At 54.5% G+C, this 16422-nt stretch overlaps 1 protein-coding gene across 2 annotated transcripts; it reads left to right on the top strand.

Annotated features, from left to right (window-relative positions):
- Positions 1–2571: 2571 nt before the first annotated feature.
- Positions 2572–16014, top strand: Pdlim2 (PDZ and LIM domain 2). Of its 2 annotated transcripts, none has more exons than XM_041671045.1 (11): positions 2572–2578; positions 2653–2769; positions 5092–5186; positions 5909–6060; positions 7997–8066; positions 8175–8326; positions 8496–8574; positions 11793–11875; positions 12046–12173; positions 13670–13787; positions 14789–16014. In XM_041671045.1, the coding sequence occupies exons 3-11, from the start codon at positions 5094–5096 to the stop codon at positions 14964–14966; spliced, it is 1053 nt and encodes a 350-aa protein (XP_041526979.1). In that variant the 5' UTR covers positions 2572–2578; positions 2653–2769; positions 5092–5093; the 3' UTR covers positions 14967–16014. The 2 variants fall into 2 exon arrangements, with proteins under 2 accessions (XP_041526979.1, XP_041526971.1); XM_041671037.1 differs by lacking the exon at positions 2572–2578 and adding an exon at positions 3440–3713 and having other exon boundaries at positions 2591–2769.
- Positions 16015–16422: the final 408 nt, after the last annotated feature.

Genomic DNA, 16422 nt, shown 5'->3' with positions numbered 1-16422 from the left:
GGTTGTGGCCCAAGGCTGGTGGGCCAACTGTAGTGGGAGGGAAGTTAATCACCATTGTCTCCTGTCTCAGCAGAACGGAGCAGTATCTGAGGATCAAGTATCCGACCAGAGATGCTGAGAACTAATGTCAGTGGGGACAGGACAGGGCCCAATGGGAATGTTCAGAGCTGGGGATTGATAGGTGTTCCTGATTCCGGAGCTGTTACCTAACACAGTTGCTGAACTTGGTGACATTTCTGTTTCACACTAATGTCCCCCACTAATGCTCCGTTTCCACACCAAACTCTCGTGTTTTTCTTCTCTGGGCTCAAGTTTTTGAGCATTCGCTTTATGGAGGCTGGGAGTGGGTAGGGTAGAGGTAGCCAAAGCAACTCTCCTCACCCAAGGGCTTGGTGGCCTCTGGGGACATTAGCACATCCTGGGACCGGCCTTTCCTCCAGAAAAGGAAAACTCCATTCTCTTTGTTGTTGACTCAGAGTCTAACTATGACCCAGGTTGGCCTGGAACTGGAGATAAATCTGCTTCAGCCTCCACCACAGCCACCACGCCCACTGATGGGAAGCTCCATTCTGAGGCTGTCGCTGACCGTTGAGCAGGCAGTAAGGTGCTACACCCATGTCACCCAACCTGAACACTACACCTATTAGACAGGAGAGGCACTCGGACAGTCAGAGGCCACGTCCTGGTTGGAGGGTGGAGTCGGCTCAACCTCATCGTGTCCCATCTACCAAGTGCCCCGCAGTCCCTGTTCAGAGGCCCCTGGAGGAGGACAGTCTCTTAGGGATGACTCTGAGGTGGCCTAGGGTTGGGATGCTTCTATGTGATCTTCCTGGCACTCCTGTCCCCTTGGCCTGTCACTTAAGGTGCGAGTGGGTAGAGCTGGTGACTGACACGAAGTAGTATGTCTGGTTTTGTTAGGGCGGGTGAAGCCGAGGTGCATAGAGCAGTGGCCTGGCCGTGGCTGGGCCTTTGAGCCTGGGTGTGGCTTGGACGCTGGCCAGGGTGGTTAAACAGCTGCTTGCAGAACGAGACCTGCATGCCCTTATGCCCTCCATTCAGCCACTGCACCCAGTGCTCATCTTGGTCTGGTTCCAGATCGGCAAGCCTAGAAATGACAACTCTCGAGGGCTCCGCTGGCCTGCTTTTGATCCCTCATCCTGGCTTGTTTTATGTCCCTTGGTGCCTTCATGAAACATTTCAGGGTTGAAACTTTGCCTGGGCAGAAACCAAGTCTCTTTGATGAGGCCCCGGGAATCTCTCTCCCAGCCACGAGGCACCACTTGAACACCTTGGCCTGGCGAAGAGAGCCGGAGGCTGTTGGGCTGCACCCACCCATCAGACAGGTGAAGGATGTGACTTGCACCCAGTACCCAGAATCATTTAGAACAGGACAGGTCCTTTCTGAATGCCAGAGTCATGCCTTTGGTCAGCTGGCTTCTTGTGCGATTCACGAATACTTCACCCAGAGTAGGGAGGCCCATAGATGAACCTGTGTGTGTTTACAGAGCCTGCCTGAGGCACCCTTGAGGGTCCCTGAAGTCAGTATGGCACAGTACCTGGTGCACAGTGGGTGGCCAATAAAGGTTTGTTAGTGAATGTTGTTCGAAGCATTGTTTGGATAAAATGAAGGGAATTCTTTTCTGTTGCCTCCTCTCCCTACCAAGTCCTTCAACTTTTATGCTTCGTAATCCTTGAACTTCTCCTCTGGGAAATCACCTGTACAGTAGCAGGGTAAGATGGAGAAATGGGGACTCCAGAGAGCTGTGGAATCTGCCTGTCCTGGTTTCCTTTCTCTGTTGCTGCGATGGAACACTTTCTTAGTCAGGGTGTCTAACGCTTTGTTAGAACATGACCGAAAGCAACTTGGGGAGAAAAGGGTTTATTTCAGCTCACAGTTCCACAACACAACACATCATCAAAGGGCCTCAAGGCAGGAACCCAAGCAGACTTAGCAGACGAACACTGCTTAACGGTTTGTTCTTTGGGGCTTGCACAGCCTGCATTACTTATACCTGTCAGGAACCCCTGCTCAGGTGTGGGACTGTTGACACAGGACGGGGCCCTTCTGCATCAGCCATCAAGAAAACGCCACCACAGACATGCTCACGGGACAATCTGGGGAAGCAACTCCTCAGCTGGGACTCCCTCTCTTACATAAGTCTAGTTTATGTCAAGTAGACAAAAAAAAAAAAAAACTAAACAGCGCACGGCCCAACAGCGCACAGCTAAAGGCAGTTGTGGCACTTAAGGATAAGGCACTGGGATCCCAAGGCAGACCTTGCCCTATCGGAAGCCTCCTGCTCCAGAGGTTTCCAGGGGGAGCTTGAAGGGAGGTTACATTCAGGTCTAGGGCCTCACCTTCAATCCCCATCACCAAAACAAACAAACATAAAAGGCTTCCCGGCTAGCTGGGGAGGGAGAGCAGGTGCAGCAGAGAAATGGCCCCTTGGATTAGTCTGTGGTAGAGCCATTTACCTGCCCAAGACGTAGTTGTGGGAGGTGGGGCCAGGGAGGTGACTGGAGGCGAGCTGACTGAATGGGAAGTGCCGGGACCATGAACCACACCAGCGCTCTGGAGGTGAGGAGGATGGTGAGGGTGGCAAGGGCAATCCTCTCGGGGAACTCGGAGAGAATGACTCACACCTGAGGCAGGCAGGTTACAGCTGTGTCCACAGGTGTGCTCCTCGGTGTGCCAAGTTGTAAGAGCAGCTGAAGAGGCGCAGGAGGCAGCTGCGTGGGCCCCGAACTCCCCAGGGCAAGGGTTGCGAGGTACAGCTCTGGGGGACCCTCTGGTCAGATGGCTCCTCCTTCTCGGGTCTGCACCTGCTCCTTTCACACACACACCCCACTACTCCGTTGGGCTGAGCCTCGGAGCCTAGTAGAAGGGATGGGGCAGACAGGGTCCTTGGTGGTTGGAGCTGGCCCATGCCAGGCAGGATAGCTGGGAGGGGAGGTGCCTGGTGACCCTGCCAAGCGCTCTCTATCTCTGGGTCTGGGCATGCCTTCCTGCTCAGGGCAGGCTTGGCTTGCGGGGTATCTGAGGCTAAGTCACTGCGCTGGCAGCACAAAGCCATCAGTGGGGCGTCTGCCCGGGAACAGATAGGAGGGTGGAGGGATGGCTCAGGTTTGGAGTTTGTGAGTATCGGCGGGCGGTAGCTGCTCCAGCATCGGAGCTAGTAGAGGGCAGAGGAGTCGGGCGGACCACAGACAGGTCCATCATATCAGCGGTTGCCTGATAGAGCCCTAGATGCCGCGGTTCCCTTTCCTATTGTGGGGTGGTAAGAAGTCTCCGTAGTCTGCGCTTGGTGGGGAGGGTCTGTCATTTGAACCGCTCCCCTGTACTCAGGGACAGCACGGAGGATGCAGGCACCTCGGAAGGGTCTCACTCTAGAGGCGACTCAGGGAGTGTCTGCTGCCCCCCCCCCACGCCCACTCCCAGCTCCCCAGCAAGACACGGGCCAGGTGGCGGCGCCCAGGCTCGGCAGCGCAGAGGAGGCGGCTTCCCGGGCCAGGGGCGGCGGCAGGGGCGGCCCCGGGATCACATGGGCGGAGGCAGGTCCCGGAGCCCCGGGCGAGCTCTCCCTAGAGTCGGACAGACGGCTGCGGTGGAACGGCGGAGGCTCCTCGTCCTCACTCCCTCCGTTCTTCCCTCCCTCCTTCCCTTTCCCGGCGGTCCTGGCCGCTCAGCAGCGGGACAGGCGGGCGGCAGCCAGGTGAGCGCGCGCCCACCTGCACCCTCCACGGGCCACCGCCCTCGGGGATCTCCGCCTCGTCGGACCCTACCCTCGGCCCAAAGCCCCTCTTCCCTAAAGCTTCCTTTCGGCCTGGGTACCGAGTGGCTTGGACTCGCCTTTGACCCAGACACTCGTCCTCCAGTCCGGAGCCTCCGGGGTACTTTGGCCTTTGGTGGGAAGAAGGCTTGAGAACTGGTGCTGGGGACAGCCAGGCTGACGCGCTAGGCTAGGCAATTCCCGCAGCAGCATTCGCAGCCCTGGGTCCACTGGTCGGCTCAAAGGTCTGAGAATCTCAGGGCGTTTGCAGACTTTCAGCGATCAGCCTGAGGCACGGTGGCTGGGCCTGGGTAAAAGGGAAAGCCAGTTGCCTGAGGAAAAGACCGTGGAACTGCTGGTCTGGATCACCCCCTCTCATAGGCCTTGATGTTCTTGAGATATTGGACAGTACTTGCTGACTCCGTATCTCCCCAGGGACAGCCTCAGAATGGGTGCTGGGCTGGGTGGTGCCAAGCCTGGCATTGTAGCTTCCTGCCTGGCTTGACTCCTGGCTCCAGACCTAGAGGCTCAGGAAATCCTAGGAGGGCCTGATCCACAAGGACACTCCCTTGCGGGGCAGAGGGGGCTGTGGATGGGAAGCTTGTGGCCAAACTGGCAACATCATGAACTTACCCTGCTGGCCAATACCAGGGTCAGTGTGGGTGTGCCTCCCTTGGCAGATGAGCCCTGGCCTCCTTGCTCAGGCTGTTCAGAGGGCAGCAGGCCCCCAGAGGAGGTAGCAAGCTTCCTCTTGCTCATCTGAACCCCTTGTCAGGGCTGGGCAGGTAGCCAAGTTGCCCCTTTGGAGTCCTTGGTCTGATACCCTTCAACCCCAGGCCTGGCTAACTTATTGCAATCTGGTGGGGCCCCAAGGCTTGCTGTCTGTCTGTGTGGAAAGCTCAGAGTACACAGGGCAAGTAGGAAGTATCGCTGTGCTCTTAGTTTTGGGGACAGGAAACAAGCCCTTGAGGTAGCGAATGGGGGTGGGGCAGATAACTCCTACCACCTGCTAATTCCTTCCCACTATTCTCCACCACGCACTTGCAGGAGAAAGCCTGGCAGCCTGCCAGTGGGCCTGCTACCTCTCCTAGGGGATCTGTTAGACCTAAGACCCTAGAAGGGAGAACTCAGAGTCAAGGCCTCCCAGGGTGGGGGGAAGTGAAACTCTCCGGGGAGGGAGGGACTTAGTCACTTCCTCTACCCCCATCACCCAGGCCCAGGCCTTACTGGGTAATTCTGAGACCTGTCACCTTCTTCTCCCTTTTCTTTTGGGGGTGTGTTGTGGGAGTAGATCCCACCTCCCGGTTCCTCTCTGTCCCAGGCATGGCACTGACTGTGGATGTGGTGGGGCCAGCACCCTGGGGCTTCCGCATCAGCGGAGGCCGAGATTTCCACACGCCCATCGTCGTGACCAAGGTAAGGGCTGTCTTTAGGAGATAAGAAGCCAGCTTCCCCCTGAAAATGAGGGTCCTTCTTCCAATTTGTTCTGGAGCCTGAAGCTTGCTCTGGGCAATGTTGGCAGGGGCAGGAGGGGCGGGGGTCGGAGACAGTTTTGTTCTGTTGTTATGGCTATGTGAGGTCTCCTTCGGGAAGGCCGTCGAGACCCTGGGCCCTACAGTCTTGAAACTCACACCTGTTGGCGGTCATGTGGGGGTGGTTACATAGGACAAGCTCCTCTGCAAGTTCTTGGTAGGCTGGGAGTTTCTTTGCTGCCCAGGCTCAGGCCCAGATCCTGACTGGAGAACATTCATAGCCAGGGTGGTATTTAATCAGCCACCTGCAAGGTATGATTTGCACGGGCAAGATTCTCTGTCCAGAAGTATTCCCAAGCCTGGTTCCTGACATTCTGCCATCACATTCCTTAGGAGTTTGTGTTTAGATCTGCGTGTGCGTGTGTGTGTGCGTGTGCGTGTTGGGTGAGTAGGGAAGCCACTCAAGCCTGTGAGGAATTAGCTGGCAAGCTTGCAGCCTGGGGAAAGAAAGAGGAAAAGGTGATAGAAGCATAACCCTGCTTCTGCACTTCCTGGGCAGCAGCAGGAGGTCCCTTCGGCTCCAGCCTTCTCAAGTGTACCCCTATCCAGGGTGGGTACTGAGTACCAAAGACTCACCAGCCAGCATCTGGCTCCTCACCCCTCTAGGTAACAGAGCGGGGCAAGGCCGAGGCGGCCGATCTCCGGCCTGGTGACATCATTGTAACCATCAACGGAGAGAGTACAGAGAGAATGCTCCACGCTGAGGCCCAGAGCAAAATCCGACAGAGTGCCTCCCCCCTGCGGCTGCAGCTGGACCGGTAGGCCTTCCACCTCCACTGGCTGGTCCTGCCACCTTTCCGCTCCTCCCTTGTCCATTGCCATCCCAGGCAGCCGCCCTCAACCTGGCCTAGAGGCCCAGTGGAGCCCCATCCCAGTCTTCCAAGCCTCTTTTGGCATCTGGGAAGTGCTCAGCTCTGGGCCTATGGTATGGAAAAGGAAGGTGTCCCAGGGACTACCTGGTGAAGGTGGGCGCCAGGCTGGGCATGCAGCCACAGGTGAGGTGGGGCAAGCTGGCACCAGCTACCTGGAAGCCCGGGTTTGACTGGTTCCCAGGAGTGTGAATGGCACAGGGTGTGGGTATGAAGTGGTTGAAGAGAGGAAACTTTGGGGCAAGGTGTACTCTAGGCCGAGTCTCCAGTACCCTTGTCTCTGAGAGGTGGCTTTTTTGTAGATTCAGGTGGAGATGGGAATTGGGGACTCACAACTCACAAGAGTTTATTGTCCCTTCCCATCACTGACTTGGGCTGTACCATTGACCATGGGTCCCTGCACTGGGGAGGAGTGTTGGGGGGGGGCAGGCGGACAGGTGGCTACTCAGGATAGAACATCACAGTGAGTCACAGTTCAGGAATGCTGAGAGATTCCTTGGTCCAAAGGCCCTCTGGGCAGACCATGAAACGAGTTGGACATCTTCTGCTTTTCTTTCTGCCTCTGCCCCACTGCCCAGCTTTCTCTGGCATCTGCACTACTCCTCACCCATAGGCCCTGCTAGTAGGGAATGCTCAAGAGGCAGGCTCCCACGATAATGGCCATGCCATTCTGTCCCTGAGTGTTTGCAAGAGGGAGACCTAAAGGAGGAGGGTGGAGGGAGCCTCATGGCATCTGGGAATGGGACCAAAATCCACAGGAGGCTGCCATCAGGGGAAGATCTGCAGACAACATTGCTTGCTATTATATTAGGTCCTTCTTGGAGGAACCTGGCCATTGGGGATGTGGGCCTGGCCAGCAAGCCAAGGCTCAGAGTGTCTTCATTCTTTGGCCAGGAGCTCCCCTCCCCAATCCTCCTCCCTCCTCTCTTCAGGAAGCATTTAGAAGTTCTGAGGCAGACCCTCCCCTCAACCCGACCTTGTATGACTACCCCTGATTCCAGGAAACCAAGGCTCCTGCTGGCCAGCATTGCCAGAAGGGACCAGAGGCCCAGAAATGTAGTAGTGATGAGTGGGTCCTCCTTTCACCTTCACTTCGGATCGCCAGGGACATCCCACTCTAGGCTCCTGCCAGTTCCACTTGGGTGGGTGGGGGGGCTCTCTGGCTAGCTGCTGTTGGTTGCACATTGGACGCTGAGCCTTGTTGTAGCCTCGGTCTCTAGGTCCTCCAGATGCCCCTCTAGAAGGGAAGAGAAGCCTGGTCCCACCCCTGGTTTTGCTGGGCGAGGAGTCTGGGAAAGGAATTCCAGTGACCTTCCCAAAGATATTCTGGCCATTAGTAGAGCGGCTGGTAGGGACAAGGCTATCGGTGGGGAGAAGGTTCTGGGTCAGCTGAAGATGGGCCTTGGGACTTGGGACAACCCATTTTCCTTCTGTGATTTTAATTTCTCCACAATTTAAAAGATGAAGGGTTATTGATATGGAACTAGCCATCTTCCTCCAAATTGATCTCAAAAAGCAGACGTTGTCCGGTGACTAGATGAAATGGATGGAAACAGGGATGTGGGTCATGGGAGGAACCTCTGATAAAAATGGATTTATGAAGCCTTCTGCTGAAACTGTCCTTTCTGTTATGGTGCTGAACCTGAGAGTGTTGCTGGTGGTGGTTGGTGGGAGTCATTTGTTCTGAATATAACCAAGTTAATAGTCCAATGTCCAAGTGTCCTGGATACTTGGCTGGTCTCGAGAACCAGGCCTAGGAACTGTGTTGAGGATGCGGATATCTAGGGCCCTGCGATAGACAGTCTCTCCCTCTCTTGTCCCTCAGGTCCCATCCTGCCTCTCCTGGGCAAACCAACGGGGACGGCTCCTTGGAAGTGCTGGCAGCTAGATTCCAGGTAAGCTGGGTGCTTCCAACCGTGAGTATGAGCGACAGCACCCCCAAGTACCCTGAGGGGGAGCAGCCAGCAGGGTCATGCCAACTCTCTCTTGGCCCTTCTCCACAGGGCTCCCTGAGGACACACCATGACAGCCAGTCCTCCTGGAGATCTGCCTGTTTGAGCCCAGCCTCCCTCAGTCCCAGGCCAGGCAGCCCTTTCTCCACTCCACCCCCCACAAGTCCACTTGCTGCTTCTGGAGAGGATGTGATTGGCCGTAGGTGAGCTCAGTGACTGGGTACCATGGCCAAGTGTGCCACCAAGTCTAGGCCTGACCCCATCCGAGTCTCAGTTGCTATGTGTAGGGAACCCTGGACACCCCCTCTTCCTTCCTGGGGCGGGCTGTGTGGGTTCTGCACCCACAACATCCCCCCTCCTTTCCAATTTCAGTTTTCAGAGTCTGACACACTCTTCAGGCCTCGCTGCCACTCACCACTTGTCCTACCCGAGCCACTCCACCAGCCGACAGGTGAGGCTTCCTGAGGGAAGATGTCTCCCATGCTACTGGCTGCCCCTGGTGCCTCTGGCACTAACAGCAGCTGGCAATACCTGAACAGCCTGTGGGACCATTCCCCTGTGACCGGTACATTACACTCCTGAGCCAGAGAGGCTGGCTAGCGCTGGGGTCACCACGCATTCCTCGCTCCTGTCGCTCTGGCCCCCTCCGTCGCATTGGCCCCCTCCGTCCTCGGTGTGTTTCTTTTGGGCTGTGGCTGAAATAGTTTTGCTGCTGTCGTTGGGATGAGTCCCACTCCGTGCTGGCTGCATCTCCGAAAGACATTCCTCCCCGTCATAAGCCCCCAGCTCCCACCCCAGCTCCTTGATCTCCTTCCACTCAGCCTAGAGAGCCTCTGAGGGGCTGTGGTTCTGTCTCATGCTGCCCTTGGCCAGATTTCTGTCTGCTCCTTCCTTTGCAGGACCCCTCCCCCATCCTGTTCCCAGCATCCCAGTCACTGCTGCTGACTGCTTAACCCCCAGGTGGTATTTCTCCTCCCCCAGGGCAGGGGCGGGGCAGTGAAATAGCGAGAAGGACAGACAACAGTCCTGGCCCTTAGCCGCTGGGGGCAGAGTGGCTGGGGACACGTCTGGCCTTTTGGGTGAAGGGGACGAGACCCAGCTGCTGGAATCTTACTTCTGGGTTGGTTCTGCATTCCGAAGAGCAGGGCCTTTGGGGGGTGGTAGGGGGGAGAGGACAAAGAGTGGGGGCAGTCTGGAGAAGGAAGGGGCAGGATTTGTGGTGATAGGCCACATACTTACCCTAGGGCCAGCTGGGTGGGTGCTGTGGTCACAGAGCCATCTTTAAAGAATTTAAGATGTGGCTGTTGAGATAAGACAAACATGCCAAACAATTTTGAAACAATTAAGTATGGGACAGTGTGGGATTAATTACAAAAGCAGGAGGCATTCTGGAAGGGGAGAGAGAGAGAGAGAAGTAGGTTGGGTGGCCTGGGAAGGCTCCGTTAGGAATTTTGCTGGACTGGACAGTGGAGAGGGACTGGGGGTAGAGTTTCGATCAGAGAGTGATAGATGGTGACCTGAAATCCTAGGAGAAGGGGAAACGGGTCCCAGCAAGACAGGGCTGGTTCTGAGCCAAGGTGGAAAGGAGCTTGGATTAGAGCTGGTTGAAGCTCCCCTTTCCTGCCCCTGGTTTCTTAGGGGCTGTTGGCTCAGTAGACCACAGGTGCTCAAGGGCATATCTCCCTGTAGCATCCCACCTTGCTCAAATGGGAACATAGCTTGGTGGTCTAGGAGTTGGTTCTCGAGCCAGCATCACCCCCTGGGAATTTCTATGGGAAAATGCAGGTTCCCAGGAGACTTCTTATAAATGCAGAGCCCCAGGCCCCAGTCTGGACCTGCAGCAGAATGGGAACTGGGGGTTCAGAACAGGAACTTGTGTTTTGACAAGATTGTTTGCTAAAAGAAGGCGCTGGGGGTGTCAGGTGGTAGGCAGGTCCTGGCTGGTCCCTTTGCTGCTGTGTTACCCAGAGCAGGACCCTCTTCCTCTCTGGTCCTCAGAGTCAGGCTAGATTGACCCTTAGAACCTCTCATTCTTCTCTCTTGACAAGCCAGCTGCTGCTTGTCAAGACCCCTCTGGGCCCTTAGGGATGCATTCATGGACAAAAACCGGAACTCCTCACCCCCCAGGCTGTGCTGATAGGTGCAGGAGTCATGGGGTCCACGCTTCCCTCCTGAGTCACACCGCATTTTAGTTTCTCAGAGACTCCAGAGGAAGGCAGCACATTCGGTCTGATTAGATTCCCCCAGACTTCTCTCAGCTCTCAGCCCACCTCTGGTATTTACCGTGAACATTGCTGCATGCCCTGTAGTGCGTTCACTACAGGCGTATTCGAGAAGGGCTGATGATGAGGAAGTAGCTTGTTGAATTTGGAGAGGAAACATCCCTTCTGTGAACATAGGGTCCTCGGTTGTCTGGGAGAGACAGGTGAGGCAAGAGTGACGGCTTTGGCTGCCCAGGAAGAGCTGTGGGACCCAGCCAGCAGTGATACTCCCATTTTGTCATGGACTCTTGACTGGGCTGAGGCTCGAGAGCTGGGATGCATTCTGGAAGCTGCAGGTGAAAAACACACCTCTCCTCTTGCTAGGAATGAGAACTTGGCCCCAGAAGGAGCCTAGGCGGGAAGGATCACCCCTCTTCCCCGAGGCTGTTCTCTCCGATGCAGGACACATGCTGGCCTGCTTGGAGATACAGCATTGCTCTTGAGACCCTGAAAACATTATCACAGACCTTCTTTAGCCCTGCAAAAACATCTAGGAGCTGGGCATAGAGTACTGCCTCAGACCCACAGAAAGCTTGGGCCAGCCTCTGTGCCACAGAGTATGGTAGCAAAGGAACCCAAAAAGACTGGGGATATATTTCAGTTGGAAGAACACTTCAGGAACTCTACCCCAGGTTTCCCAGCCTGATTGGCTGCTAATGCCCTCTTCTCATACTCCTCCAGATCCCATTGAGGGTTCACACTCGAAAGAGCACTCTCAGGTGCAGGCTGGAAACAGGTTTCCAGGGTTGAAAGGTGAAATAGAAGTCTGGGTTTCAATGTCCCAAAGCAAATGCACGGATCAAGATTATTGCAGAATATGTAGCTGCTCACAATGCTTGGGAGGTGGCGGTAGGGGCAGGGCAGGCCTAGACCTGAAATGGTAGGAGGAGGGGGCAGCAGGTCGCATAGAGCCTTCCCTGTTAGGAGAGCTGCGTGAAGGGCACTGAGAGCCTGCCCAGTCCCAGCCTAGCTCCAGGAGGGCTTAACCCTTTACCCAGTTATGTTTCCGTGGTCTTGTTGCAAAATGATTGGCTTCCAGGCTTGCTTGCTTCTTCTCTGTTTCTTCTGTGGAATAGGAGGCTGGCCACATCTCTGCAGACAGGTAGCATGATCTAAGTGTGACAATGTATCTAAAGGGTGTCTGTGTGGAGTTCCCCATCTAATTGTCCTTGCTCGGCTCCTTGTGGGATCCCCAGGTGTAACAGGCATCTCTGCAACTGGACGCTGACCTCTCTCCCCTTTCGGGATCCCATTCTCCCTGGGGCCTTCACTCTGAGGATAGGGACAGGGTACCTGACACCAGCGGGTCATTGGAGGCCAGGCGCCCCCTAGCGTTGGTCTTGGGAGGAGCATCTGGTAATGCACAGGGGGTTGGCCCTGACTCCTCCCCTCTGCTCTCTTCCCTCAGGCCGGCCACAGCAGCCCAAGCGACTCAGCAGTGAGGGTGCTGCCACATTCCCCAGGTCCTCGGTCCTCCAGCCCCAGGTTCAGGTACCAGTAGGTCCTGCAGAGTTGGGTGGGCTTCTGGAGGGTCTGGAGGGGACGGGTTTCCCTGAGAGGGATGGGAGTCTCCGCCTCTTCATCCTTCCATATTCCTCAGCACTGGGGTGTGTCCCAAAACTCTGACACAGGGTCCTCATTCCTAGCTGTCGCTTCCACAGCACCTTCGATCTGGAAGAGGACTCAGAGGTGTTCAAGATGCTGCAGGAGAACCGCCAGGGACGAACCGCCCCGAGACAGTCCAGTTCCTTTCGGCTCTTGCAGGAAGCCTTGGAGGCTGAGGAAAGAGGTGAGGCCTCTTTGCTTTGGGATGAAGTAAGGCCCCATGGACTCCCTGGAGCGAGACCAAACAGGCTAAGGAAGTAGTTTAAGGTCCCATAGCAGAAGTAGGGAATTAAGGGAGCAGATGACAGGCCCCAGTTGCTTTAAAGAAGTTTATTTTCTGGTTGGGATGTACAAGGTACCGATAGAAGGTGGTGGGTTGTACCAGCTAGAGCCAGGACAAGGGAGTGAAAAAACAGGGACTCTAGGCTAGGTCTCCAGGCTTCTTGGAAGAAGAGGAATTTGATTTGGCCTTAAAACAGGATCCGGGATTCCAACAGCCTTAAGACAGTGGCCTGGCTGGGAGGACTATGGAATGTGGAGGCCAGCAACCAGAGAGCTTTGGGTTCAGAGAAAATGCCTTGGCCTGGCAGCATGGGAGAGCATCGAGCAGAGCAAGCTGCTGAGGCAAGGGCCCTGGGAGCCAGAACAAAGAACACTCTGCCACAAGCCATCATGCCAGGCAAGATAGCATTGTGAGCAGCACAATGCAGGCTCCTGCCAGCTGCCCGTTTACTCATTGCAAATACACTGATGTGTTTGTTTATCCAGTGGAGAGGATGTGTGGAGGCATAACCTGACTTCAACCCCCGAGGAGCTCCAGTTATTGGGGCCATGGTCCTGGGAAGATCCTACAGGAGTGGATACCCAAGTGGACTATATACTGCCCTCTAGGAAATCAGGAACGATGTACTTTGTAGTAGCCGATAGGAGCACCTCTTGTCCACAGGGAGGATGGGGAGGATGAGTCTGGCAGGACAGGGCCTAGAGCTTAGAACAGATGGCCAGGCCAGTTCCTGATAGCTGGTTCTGACTCTAACACATAGTGCTCACACGCTGTTTGCTGGAACATAGAGAGCTAAATAAGAAAGTTTTGGGACAAATCCCACCAATCCTGACTCTAAGAGGCCACAGGGAGATGGTAGTCGTGGTGGTGGTGGGGAAAGAGTACAGACGATCACTTCATGGGTGCCTCAGACTCTGTGCTGAGGCTTGGACAACAGCTGCCCAATGCCTCTGCTCTGTGCTTCGTCTCGGTGTTTTCACTGGCTCAGATGCAATGATGCATATAAAAACCCTTTGAAAAGGCCGTACAAAGACACTGTGGTGGTGTTACGACCTAGGACGGTCTGTCTGTATCATCATGACTGGCTCACAGAGAACACCTTCTTGTTTATGTCACACACTAGGCACAGATGTTCCCAGGCTGTTTTAGAAGGACAGGGGTTCACACCCACCATCAACTTTTGCCAAGGGTCTGCCTCACTCACCTTCCTTCTTTACCTGTTTGCATACCCACTGGTACTTTATAGATTCATGTGAAAGTATGCCTTTTGCCACAAGTGTGTGAGTGTCCTGGGGAGGATCTGAAGAGCGTCATAAAATGCCATTAAGTACAGCCGGATATGTCTGCGGGTGGGACAAGCAGCTCTTATGCGTCTGTCTGTCTCCTGCCCTTCCCAGGTGGCACACCTGCCTTTGTGCCCAGCTCATTGAGTCCCCAGGCCTCCTTGCCCACCTCCAAGGCCTCGGCCACCCCACCCAAGCTCCACACCTGTGAGAAGTGCAATGTCAACATCTCGTGAGTTTTGGAGGGCTGGGTGATGAGCAAGCCTTGGGGAGCATGGGGCTTATAGGCAAAGCTGGGCTGTTAGTCTGGGACCATAGAGGGAACCATGGCCAAATGGCCTCATGCTCAGAATGAATGCTTGGCTGCTTCCTGCCCACCCTCACTTTCTCCCCTCTTGCCAAAGAAATGAAGAATGTTACTGCTTTTGGTTTTTCCTACATATCCCCCCAAGCCTCTGGAGATCTGCCCCCGGATGAGGCTCATTCCTCCTTCTGGAGAAGTTCTCCCTTCCCTGCCCCTGGGTTCATTTCTCAGTGGGTGGCATTGTAATGTAGCCCTTCTCTCTGGTAAAGAGAGAGAGAGAGAGACAGAGAGAGAAAGAGAGACAGAGACAGAGAGAGAGAAAGAGAGACAGACAGAGACAGATAGACAGAGAGAGAAAGAGAGACAGAGAGACAGAGAAAAGAAAAAGAAAAAAAAAAGAGAAATGCTGGTATTCCTCCAGCAATAAATGCCCAAACTGTGTCAAGGTGACTTACTTTGGGCCATTCCTTGACTTTTCCTGGTAGAGCTTTCTCATCTGCAGGACAGGATAGCATCCTAGCTCATGTTCTTTTTAATTAAACATTATTTGATCATGTCTGCATGAATGTGGAAGGAACCCTGGCGTACATGTCAAGGTCAGAAGACAGTTTTCGGGAGTTGGTTCTCTCCTTCCACCACGGCTTACGGAATGACACTCAGGTCTCCAGGCTTCTGTGGCAAGGGTTTCCACCTGATGAGCCATCACTCTAGCCCTTTTTTTTTTTTTTTTTTTTTTTTGTCGTTCTTGATTAGGGGGTAAAGTGAAATTCCTGAGGGAGGCTTGGGAGTCAAGTGCCTGAGGTATTTGTGTCTGAGGTTCTGACTGGCTGGGGAACAGGTTTCCTGGGAATGCTGACTTCATGCCAGGTCCTCCTAACTATCCCGCCTCTGTTCTGTGCCCCTGTTCTAATGGCTTTCTCTTTCTGCAGGAACCAGGCCGTGCGCATCCAGGAGGGAAGGTACCGACACCCTGGCTGCTACACTTGTGCGGACTGTGGGCTGAACCTGAAGATGCGCGGTCACTTCTGGGTGGGCGATGAGCTGTACTGTGAGAAGCACGCCCGCCAGCGCTACTCAGTGCCTGGCACTCTGAGCTCTCGGGCCTGAGTCTCAAGGTGCTCAGACAGGACCGACCACACTGAGAGCAAGCAGGGAGGGGTGATGGCGGGTGACGGCTCCTTACAGGAACTTAAGGTTGTCCTTGCTGGCTGAAACCAAGGGCTGGGACTAGTCTCAGGCTGCAAGTGCTGAGGACAGTTCCACTCTCCGGCCTCCTGCAGACCAGTTGCTGCACTGTAGCCTGAAATGGCCATTCGGTTGGACAGGTTTGTGTATAGGACTGGGCACAGATAGAAGTATCTAGAAGGGCAAGGTGGACCTGAGGTTAATGATATTCGTGGTGTAAAGTTTATTTTGACGTGTGAACGCGATATACATGTGGATAAAATGAAGTAGTGTCCTTTTTCCTTCTTTCCCTGTTCCTGAGAAGAAAGTCTTTGTTTATGGTTACCCGTTTATTTCCCCTTCCTTAAGCCCTACTCACTATGCATCCCATTGCAGAGGCCTGTTCCTTTTTTCTTTTTTGTACCTTTGAGACAATATCCCAGATACCTCAGACTTATAGCTCTGCCTCCCAGCAGAATCGGATCCAGCTACAGTGTGTGCCCCACCTCATTCAGTGGGTTCCTTCTTTAAGTTGGGGGTATATGCTTTCTTAACTCCTCTCTCTCTCTCTCTCTCTCTCTCTCTCTCTCTCTCTCAAAGATGATTGCTTATTTTTGGAGGGAAGAGGTTTTGTAGGTTTCTTCTCTGAAGCTAGGAGAAACACAGGGGACCGGGAAGGACTGTCAAACACACCACAAATTCAGCTGTGGGCAGAGCTAGACTGGGACCTGATTGTTACTCAGTGTAGATGCTACCGGCCTCACTGACTACCAGTGTAAGGAGATGAGCAGGACAGGCAGGAAGGGGGACCCAGTGATGGTGTGCGGGTGGGTGGAGGAGCTTGATCTTTTAGGCTTCTTGCTCCATTGGGAACAGTGATTCATCGACCAAGGATAACCTTGAACCCGGGCTCCCGGGTGGCCTTGCTCAGGAAGGGCTGTGGCCTGAGACAATCCAACAGAGTACTCATTCCAAGGTACTACCCACAACACACCAAGAGCTGGGTCTTTGGACCAGGCTGGTCTGCTCACACCTGCACCTCTTCTGCTGGCTCTCCAGGTGTAGCTGGATCGCAGCATCCTTCACTGTGTATGGTGCAGTTGAACAGAGAGGCGGTAGGGAGCAGTGGTCCTTAATTTTTGATCTGATCTACCAGGCACTCTTAGTTTTAATCTCAGAGGACATTTCAAAACCTCTTCAGGTATTGCTGTGTGTTTCAGCCATGCCCGCTGTCAGCCTGGGGAGGGGAGGCATCTAAAGCTTTTTTTAAAAAGGGGATCAAAGCTGGCTATGGAGGGTGGGGTCTTGACGGAGGTCTTTGCTATCTGTCTCTTTGGGAAAGGAATTTTGTCAGAAACAGTGTTGTCTTCTTAGACACCTGTGTATATAATTTATACCT

The sequence above is a fragment of the Microtus oregoni genome, unplaced genomic scaffold, assembly GCF_018167655.1.
Source record: "Microtus oregoni isolate MIOR12 unplaced genomic scaffold, Mior012 000001F_ref0000356, whole genome shotgun sequence".
Classification (NCBI taxonomy): Eukaryota; Metazoa; Chordata; class Mammalia; order Rodentia; family Cricetidae; genus Microtus; species Microtus oregoni.
The sequence above is the reverse complement of the archived record's forward strand: the minus strand, read 5'-3'. Positions and strand labels throughout refer to the sequence as shown.

What these genes read in the sequence shown, in the direction of transcription:
- Pdlim2 (XM_041671045.1), top strand. Translation starts at nt 5,094, where the DNA reads ATGGCACTGACTGTGGATGTGGTGGGGCCAGCACCCTGGGGCTTCCGC. An exon ending in TGCTGGCAGCTAGATTCCAG is followed by an intron (nt 8,067 to 8,174) that starts GTAAGCTGGGTG and finishes CCTTCTCCACAG; the next exon opens with GGCTCCCTGAGGACACACCA. An exon ending in TCCTCCAGCCCCAGGTTCAG is followed by an intron (nt 11,876 to 12,045) that starts GTACCAGTAGGT and finishes TCGCTTCCACAG; the next exon opens with CACCTTCGATCTGGAAGAGG.